We start from the raw sequence: 9864 nt of genomic DNA, 5'->3' as shown, positions 1-9864 counted from the left end.
GAAATGATTCCAAGCTTTCGAGAGCTAACATCACTCTCATATTCAGGGTAGAAGTGCAGTTCTGGATAATAAACATTTTTCGAGCAAGGCCTCATCTCCAGGAAGCTATCAACTCGCGGCAAGCCACGGCACCTAGCGACCTGTTGAGTGAGATGAGTCAAGGCAAAATGGATAATAAACCTTTTCCTGCTCCCACAAAAATAGGTGAGCGTCAACCCGGTGTATATACGTTCGTGGGGGGGTCCCGGTGAAGATGGCGGACCAATCGAGTGGCGTGTCTGCTACGTGCGCTAACCAGGTTGGGTCCAGTTCGAGCCCGAGTCGCGATTAAGATTGTCTTTTTCTTCATAAATGGCTATTGCTTCCTTCATAATACGGTCCCAGTAATTTGAAGTTTTGGCTATGATTTCTGTGTTGCTGAAATCTGGTCTATGTTGATTGAATGTTCTGCTAGTCCCGACTTTTCAGGGTGGAAATACTTGATGGAGCTTTGATGTTCTTTACAGCGCTGTTCTATTGTCCTACCCATTTGCCCAATGTATGCTTTCCCGCATTTGCAGGTAATACGGTAGGCTCCCGTTGTTTTGAGTTCTGGCTCATCCTTGGGGTTGCGTAGTAGGCTTCTGATCTTCGGAGGTGGTTTGTGAATGGTTTGTATGTTACGTTTCTTTAGAATTCGGCTGATAACTCCAGAGCGATTTCCTGTGTAAGGAAGGATGGCTATCTTCTGGTCAGCTTTGTCCGTGTCCCCTGGTGTGTTCGGATTCCCCGATGTGTCTGGATTCCCCGATGTGTCTGGATTTCCTGGCGTGTCTGAATTCCCCTATGTGTCCGGATTCCCTGGTGTGCTGGTTTTCTTGGACAGTACTCGTTTTAATGTTCTGTTGATGTTGTGTTCCGAGTACCCGTTCTGTTTGAAAGCTGTGCGAAGATGTTGTATTTCTTCTGATAGATGCTCCGCGTCGCTGATAGAGATGGCCCGGTGAAATAAAGTAGAGAGAACTGTAGCTCGTTGAGATGGCTGGTGAAAACTGTTGGCATTGAGATATAGATGTGAGTCGGTTGCCGGTATACACTGTGTCCCAAGGATCCGTCTGGCTTGCGTCTGATGAGAATATCCAGGAACGGCAGGCTGTTGTTCTTCTCAGTCTCCATGGTGAACTTTATATTTGGGTGTTGATTGTTTAGATGATCTAAGAATGGCTGAAGAGTTTCTTTACCGTGCGGCCAGACGACGAAGGTGTCGTCGACGTATCTGTAGAAGGCGGTGGGTTTCAACGGAGCTGTGCGCAGCGCTTCGTGTTCAAAGTTCTCCATGAAAAAATTGGCTATGGCAGGCGAGAGTGGGGAGCCCATTGCCACACCGTCGGTTTGTTCGTAGTACTGTCCACCGTAGCTGAAGTAGGTAGACGTCAGTGTGTGCTTGAACAGACTGATAATTTCAGGTGTGAAGTGGCGTTTTAGTAGTTGAAGTGAATCTTGAAGTGGCACTTTGGTAAAGAGTGACACTACGTCGAAGCTGACTAGGATGTCATCTGATGATGTTCTGATCTGCTGAAGTGTCTTGATGAATTCAGTGGAGTTTGTCACATGATGTTCACATTTGCCTATCAGTGGTTGAAGCTGGGCTGTCAGGAATTTTGCAAGTCTGTACGTTGGGCGTCCAATGGTGCTGACGATCGGTCTTAATGGCACTGCGGTCTTGTGTATTTTTGGCAGTCCATACAGTCGTGGTGGTATTGTTCCGCTTGGTATCAATTTGTCCTGAATGGGTTTCGGCAATGAAGTTTTCTTCAGAAGTGTTCTGGTGTTACTTTCAACTGCTGCTGTAGGATCTCGGGGAAGTTTCCTGTATGTGGAGTCTGCTAGAAGTTCTGAAATTTTCTTGTCCTAGTCTGCAGTCTGGAGAATAACTGATGCGTTTCCTTTGTCTGCTGGCAATATGAGGATGTCCATGTCTACTTTTAGTGCTTTGAGTGCGGATTTCTCTGCTGGAGAAATGTTAGGTCTAGGTGGAACGGCCCTTTTAAGGGCCATATAAGTTTCTCGACGTATGTCTTGAGCGGTCTCGTCGGGAAGATCTTTTACAATCTGATCAATACTGCTCATTAAAAATACATACAACAATATATACCTGTAGGAAATACAAACAATTAAACGAGCACATAGGCTGTTTAAATCCAAATTCAAAATATATTAATAATGAAATTTCACATGGGACGTGTTGATACTTTCAGCATGTACCGTAACTCTGCCGTTTTCCATTTAGAGTAAATCTTGTACTTATTTATAAAACGTTTAGGGTTGTTTATGCATGCACTGTCGATGCTTTCCATGCTTTAGGAGCCGAAAAAGAGAAATATGATATGCAGGCAGTGTTTGCATGTTGGGGAAAATTGAAATTATTCCGCTTAAGGGTAGCATATGAGTGGACGTCCTTACGAGGATGCATTTTCTTGAACAGGTACTGCGGCTTACCTTCTGCCAATACGCCGCGAATGAAACAGAGATAATGCACCTTGCTTCTGTTTGCCATAATATTACTATTTAAAATCGGAAGAATGTGGTTAGTTACACCTTTTTAGTTGGAAAATGTATTTAGTACACGCATTTTGCACCATTTGTATTTTTTTACTGAGCTTTTGCGAGAGTTGAGGTCCATGAACACTATCACAAGAGTCAAAAATTGGGTAAATTAATGTCTGGACGAGTCCTTGCTTGCATTCCACAGGGAGGAAGTCGCCGGAACAAATCCTGAGCGTTCCTTGAGCTTTCGTACACTGCGTTTTTACATGCTCGGTCCAATCAAATATTTCTTCAAAGACCTGAACAAGATTTTTAGCAGCTTTATTCATGACAATGGGCAAATAATTTATTTTGCTTCGATTTTGATATTTGAAATTAACGACATTGTGATATTGAAAGTGAAATTTTCTGGATCGATTTTCAGATCGTTAGATACGCACCAGCTATTGGCCATGTTCAGTGACTGAAGATTGTGTTCTCGTGATGTTGCGTATTTACCTGAACAGTATAACTGGGTTGGGTATCGTCTGCGTAAAACCGTGGATTCAATATGACTTGTTGCAGTTCTGCAGTGTAAAGGGTGAACAGACAGGAAGGGGGGGGGGGGGTAATTTCCATCCTCGTGGCACACCTACTTTTAGCATTATAGACCGAGAGTTTTCAGCAACGTGAACAACAGGTTTAAATCATGGCAAGAGGACATTGAAAATATACCAACTTCAGATGTGATTGATTCAATTTTTTAATTTATATTTCTCCTCTAAAACTTTGACTCTAAACAAACATTTGCTAAACCACGTACGCACATACGTAATATTTCATTCAATGAAGTTAATTGTTCTCTCGCTGACCACTACAAAGAACCAATTGAAAACACAGTTTGTCCTCGGACAAAAGAAAAAAAAACAATGCAAATTAGCCAAGTGTTCAACGACGTTAATTATCCGGCAAATTTAGTTAGAACCTTGTCCACGTCCAGAAATTCATTGACGTCAGAGTGTTCGTCACAGTGTACGACAAAACAAAACATGCACTATTTTCATTAGTACGAAGAATAATGAAGAAGAACTGAATAGATAATATAATTTGTAAAATAAATAGAAACTTTTGATGCACAAGTGAGTATAAAAATAAAACTATGAAATAGAAAACGCATAGACTGTAATGACAATATTCTGTGGTGTGGATCTAAAAGGGCCACTTTCATTTTGTAGAAACGAGGTTGTCGTGGAAGTCAAGCCCTGGGTGCTATTTTCTTGTCAAAAATAGTCCAAGTTGAGTAGGCAATAATTTTCAACTAAACTTTATATTATAAAGTAAAAACAACAGAAAGAGAGCATGCATGAATGTATTATCTGTTTATTTTTTATTTAGCGTCGCGTCTCTGCAACGTTTGGCTAATCGCGACGAGAAGGATGATTAGATGAAGGGCCACTTTTGCCGGTAACTTCGATGGCGAGATCTCATTTCGACCACCTAAACACCTAAGCGGCAGTTTACTCCTGTCATTCTATTTCACATATATTCATAGCAATTTGATAGTTACTCCAACACGAAGGTTGGAGTCCACCTAGACAAAGTACAAGTGGGAGTTGGTCGCATCGTTCGAGCGAACCAAGGCGCTACCAGGAGCGGAATGACAGGGGCTCAGGGCTATCCCCTGGTCGCCCGTGGCTACCGAAGAAAACATCTTATTTTCTTTTCCCCTGCATTTTAAAATTTGGCAGGTCATTGACCCTGACTTGAGGTCGATCAACCTATCAGTAGGGGGTTGAGAGTGGGGAGGGATTCTGAATTAAAGCCGAGGATCGACATTGAACATCATTAACAATAGTGACGCACTTTGCGTAATAAAGCCTCCCCCCCAAATAACATAAAGAGAACATTTTACGCGGGGAAAACAATTCTGAAATGTCATTAATTAATAGCTGAACTTATTTTCCTTCCATTTTCGAAACAGAAAGAAAATGGATGAAAACCCATTTATCGCTGCCTATCCTTCCAATTTTCATTTGTTTATTTGAAATAAATGAAAATCCCGCATCTGCACCACGTAGCGTTCCACCCTGTAGAACGCGGGAATCGACCAAGGGATGTAACTCACCCCCACCAATTGTAGCACTTGGTGGTAGAGACGGCCCTAAAAGAGCCAGGTGTGAATACCTAGCTTAGCATTTAGTAACAATTGTAAAACCCATGGTTTAGATTTAAACACTTCTGACTGAACAATGAGAATGGCAGATGAGGGTGAAGATGTAACTTACAATGCTCGGTAACGAATAAATTTATGGCTCCAGCTCCTCCAGACGATTACCAACAAAAGATCCCGTCCTACTCTCCTCACCTGGTTTTCTTCCATCTCTCGACCTTCGCTTACTTCGCTAAAGGTAAACGTCCTAGACGTTTCCTGCATAAACTCATTATTCTACAATATTCTAGGAACAAGTCCTGACAGGTTATTTATTCGTTACCGGGCGGGGAATGTTTTGGCATTTACTTGGTCAATAAAGAATACTATTTGGCCGTATTGAATCGTTTGCGTGAGAAAATCCGTCAGAAACGGCCAGATCTGTGGAAGAACAATTCGTGGATTTTACACGACGATAATGCGCCATCGCATACAAGGACAGTTGTGACCGAATTTAAGGCCAAAAACACAATAAATACCATCGATCAACCACTGTATTCACCAGATCTGGCCCCGTGAGACTTCTTTATGTTCCCAAAATTAAAATTGCCGCTCCGGGGTACCCGTTTTCACTCGATTGAAGCCATAAAGCAAAATTCGTGGAAGGAGCTGAAGGCCATATCGGAAAGCGCCTATAAAAAGTGTTTCGAAGACTGGAAAAAACGCTGGCATATTTGTGTTGCATCAAATGGGGCCTACTTTGAAGGCGACAAAATAAATATTGATGAATAAAGGAAAATTGTGCGTTTTATTTAACAATTCCCGGTACTTTTTTGACAGAATATATAATTGTGATATTCTACATGGATACTAATCAAGACATCGACATATCCATGGATTAGTGGTAACTTTCCGCCGAAATAACCGTAAGGGTTCGTTTGAGCTTGAGCTTGATTTGGTGTTTTAAGTCCACTTTAAGCACAGTATGGTTAATCGGGACTGGACCTACAGTTTAAAGTGGGATCCGAACTACTATGTGCCTCTACCGAGTATCGACCGTAAGGGGTCCCTTCCGATATATATTTTTAGGTAAGTGCCTGCTCGTAACGTCGTCGCTTTGTAATGAAAGGGCTCCGGGTTCGATACCCGGTACGTGGTGGTTTGGATCCCACTCTAAACTGTACGTTCACCCCGATTAGCCTATCTGTGCATAAAGTAGACATAAAACACAATGTCCCTTCATCACTTTCATTATCATCACTCGTCCTCCTCTTCGCGATTAGCCAAAAGACAGAAAAGCAAAGTAAAATAAACCAAACCAATCATATCATTATACACAACAGCACGAACTTATTAGAGGAAGCCTAAACTCAACATGACCAAAATGTAATGTATTTTCATATGAGCATGCCCAAAAGTCAAAACTGGACTTTAAAATCACCTCTCCATGCATTAAGTTTTCAATTTTTTTCTAGCTACATTTTTATCAACTCCCTTAGGACATTCGTAGTACCGCACCACAGCCAAACGTACTACAAACGTACACTTCAAAAAGGATAACCCCCCTCCCTCCGTCCGAACCCCCCAAATTCTCAGAGTAGGGACCTTTTCTTTTTTTTTCCTCTCTCCGGATGACCGTAAAGAGATTTTTAAAGCTTACTTTACGATGGTTTTCGTGGGTGGATGTCTAGCCTCGAAGAAAATTGGAAATTTTTATTGCTCAGAGGGAAAAGGGAGGAAGGGAGGGGAAGGGGGTAACAGTAGGAATCGGACGAAAGAAGAAGGATGATGGAAATACTAGTGAAGAACGGAAACGGAGAGCTTGGGGGGGGGGGGGGTCCAGAAATGGGAAAAATCCGTTAAGGAGAGAAGTCCCATTGGTCGAACGGTTTAGGAATGCAGGATCAGCATCCGTCGGATGTGGAAGCTGCTAGTGATTGAAGGGGAAATGATTGAACCCAGGACTCCTTTGGGGAGGGCCGGCCGGGGGGGGGGGGGTTCGGTAACAGGCTGCTTAGGAGGAGCGAGAAGAGGAAAAGACAAACGATCCGAGCAGATTCCACGCTGCGAAATCAAACTAACACATTTACAGTCATTTCACCCCCACAACCCATTTAGAATTTTACTTCCTTTTTTTATTTTATTTTAGTGGCTATGTTTAGAAATGGCGTTAAAATATTCAGGACAGTTTGCTGAGAGAATCGTAGGGAAGGAATATTTCAATTTTCCCCTCCTAATGTAGAATAACCCGCCTGTAGGGAAATCTTTTTATTCTCGCGAATCTATCCTTAAACACCGCCTCCCTGATGGCGCAGTGGTAGCGTCGTCGCCTTGTAATCAAGGGGTCCGGGGTTCGATACCCGGTGGAGGCACATAGTGGTTCGGATCCCACTATGAACTGTAGGTCTAGTCCAGATTAGCCTTACTGTGCATAAAGTCGACTTAAAACACCAACTCAAATATGCTCTATCCTTAAACACAAGATTAAATATTTAATCTAAAGTTAAATATTTAATCCAAGACTAACATTTTAAGCTGAGATTAAACTGATGATATATTCACCGTACAACTCATTATTATAATAACAGTTGCGTGGTTCAGTCGGTATGGTGTCTGATTGCTACGCGAGAGATCCTGGTTCGATTCCTGCGTGGGTCCTCTCCGATGGTGTAGAGAAACTTAATTTTATCCTCTATGTATGCAACCACGAGGTTCGGATTCATGGTTCCCACTGAAACCAAGTTGTACATAAGATCGTTAGTTTGAAACTTGAGATACAAAACGAGAAAATAAACGCTTCCAGAACAATTAATAATAAAAGAAACATTGCTGTTGTTTAGAACTCCATTAAATGGCAAAATTTTCACACTTCAAAATAAACCTTTGAAAACCAGTGGTTTGGGGAAACATTTGACTACATATTATTTTCTAATGTTTTTCTATTTCTGCTTTTGTTCTCTTACGTCGCTTTTCTGCCTTTTGGGTTAATCGTGATTGCTAGGATGGTAAATAGATAAAATGGATTTTTGTAATAGTAGTAAATCCGCCTCTACCCGCATACATTCGAGGGTATGCGCTTAGTGCTCTGCATGAATTTAACGGATCCCGCCTTTTGATTTATCTTATTTTATACATGACAAAGTAACATACATATAACAATAGACAAATATTGCATGGTACTTGATTTATAGTATTTTATTTGATTATTTTTGCCGTTATAGGGACTTTATTAAGTACTTCTGAGTGAGGCGATCGATGACTGAATAGTAGGTGTGAGATCTGTTATTATTTTTATTATAATTTAATTTATTATTTATAATTTAAATATTCCGAATGTGTCGGCAAGTCCAATGTTAGCAGAACGGGTATTTGGTTTGAAGCGAGATTTTGTTTCCCTTATTCTGGAGTCCAGAACAAATAACTTGCATTTTTAATGAAGTGTGTGCCATGTTACAATATGCAGTTTGAATCATAAAAATGTTTCAGAACGTATGCAATTTTGTTTTGATGGTCCAAATATTAACATGAAGTTAGATTTGAATGAAGATGAAATGGATGTTGAGACGAGCACAATGATCCATCCATGCCTTGACCATGGTTCGAACCTGAAACCACTTACCAGTTCTCCATTGTCATCTTCAGTTGCGCAGACGCACCTCGGTAAGGGCAGGCGAAGGCTCTTCCATTTTTACCAAGCAGAAGACGTTGCATTGTGTTTCCTCCTCTTTGAAGGCTTTACATAGTGGTTTTAAAAGACGTCCGGACGACGTTTACGGAGAACGAATCAGATTCATTGGAGTGAGAAAAAGGGAGGGATAAAGGGGGAGGAGCTGGAGGAGGCCAAAGGCAAAATGCGGAAGAAGGGGGAAGGGAAGAGAAGCAACACAACAATGAGTGTTGCTGAATTAGTTTTGTAGAAAGCAGCTAAATCGAATTTCAAAATAGGATATTCAAAGAACTAGATTTTCTAATGCTCGAAAAAATTGTCTTACTACAGTTTTGAGTTAAAAAAAATAATGGCGCATGCAATCAGATGTTATTTGTCAGAAACTCGCCTGCAACACACAGCTTTAAGGAAAAAATGAGCCAGAATTAGCCAATCGAAGGGTCATGATCTGCACCAGGACAATGCGAGACTCCATGAGTTGCAAATCCAAAAGAACATCTATGACCTGGGTACGGAATTTCTTGCACACCCCCAATACTCTCCTGACATGGCGGAATCGTATCATCGCATTACAGTCTTTGACCACTTTCCCAACTGAGAAAAACCATTGCTAATTCGGGCAGGCCCCTCCCTTTTCTTTCAGTTCACACCGGTGACTTGATGGTATCTGAAGGCCTACAAATGGCTGGACGAATGTTCTCTCATCACATGGTGAATACCAGGGTGCGAAATCATTGAAAACTGGTGGAGGGGGGAAGTTCTTCATCTACAAACCCCCTCCCCCACAAACATATGTGTAAATTATACGATACATATTTGTAATGTTATTAAAAGTAAAAATAAATTACTCAATTAAAAATATATTATTATTAATATTATTATTAATTACATAAAGGAAATTAATTTGTTACTTTTATACATATCAGATATTGCAAAGCAGCTAATTAATTCCTATACTAACTGGTTAAAGATATTAATAAATTATAAAATAGTTCAAGTGGTTTTATTATTTGTAAGTTTTTGTTTAGTTTGTGCTTTATGATAAATCAATTAGATTTCATAGTTGTTATTTTCTTGCATTCTTGTTGTACTTTTATTGAGCGTATTGATGTAGATTTGTTAATGATCTCTTGAGAGAGAATTCATTCAATACTGACAACTACACAAATTTGTTTATCTTTTGGATATTGTTCTTAGTAAAGTATATTTGAAATTAAAAGTATTTGCTTATCTTTTGTTTGTTTGGTGGGGGGGATTTTTGACGCCAAGATTGTTGGTGGGGGAAATCCCCCCTGTCCCCCCTAGGATTTCGCACCTTGGCGAATACAGCTGAACCAAGATGGAAAAACCCTGGGAAACTCGCAAACTAGGGCGAACAGTCATTTCTTTTTTTCCTATCGCTTCCCCTACGATACGGTTATACGTCAGAGTGCAACCGTGCTGCCATGTGTATAACTTCCCTCCATTGCTTATTTGGCAAAAGCTTCACAAACCTTAGATATTACGTCTCCACTGTTGCTGTGTTCGGTTTTTCCCTTCATGG

General features: G+C 40.9%; 1 protein-coding gene across 1 annotated transcript; it reads right to left on the bottom strand.

The window, feature by feature from the left end:
* Positions 1-873: 873 nt before the first annotated feature.
* On the bottom strand, positions 874-8365 carry LOC145995369 (uncharacterized). Its single transcript, XM_083131974.1, has 2 exons — positions 8274-8365; positions 874-1849 (listed from the first exon to the last, which is right to left on the bottom strand). Exons 1-2 carry the CDS (start codon positions 8363-8365, stop codon positions 874-876), a joined length of 1068 nt encoding a protein of 355 aa, XP_082988100.1.
* Positions 8366-9864: the final 1499 nt, after the last annotated feature.

This window comes from Lepisma saccharinum, chromosome 11 (genome assembly GCF_977018435.1).
Source record: "Lepisma saccharinum chromosome 11, izLepSacc3.1, whole genome shotgun sequence".
In the NCBI taxonomy this organism is placed as follows: domain Eukaryota; kingdom Metazoa; phylum Arthropoda; class Insecta; order Zygentoma; family Lepismatidae; genus Lepisma; species Lepisma saccharinum.
This window is presented reverse-complemented; position numbering and strand designations above follow the sequence as displayed.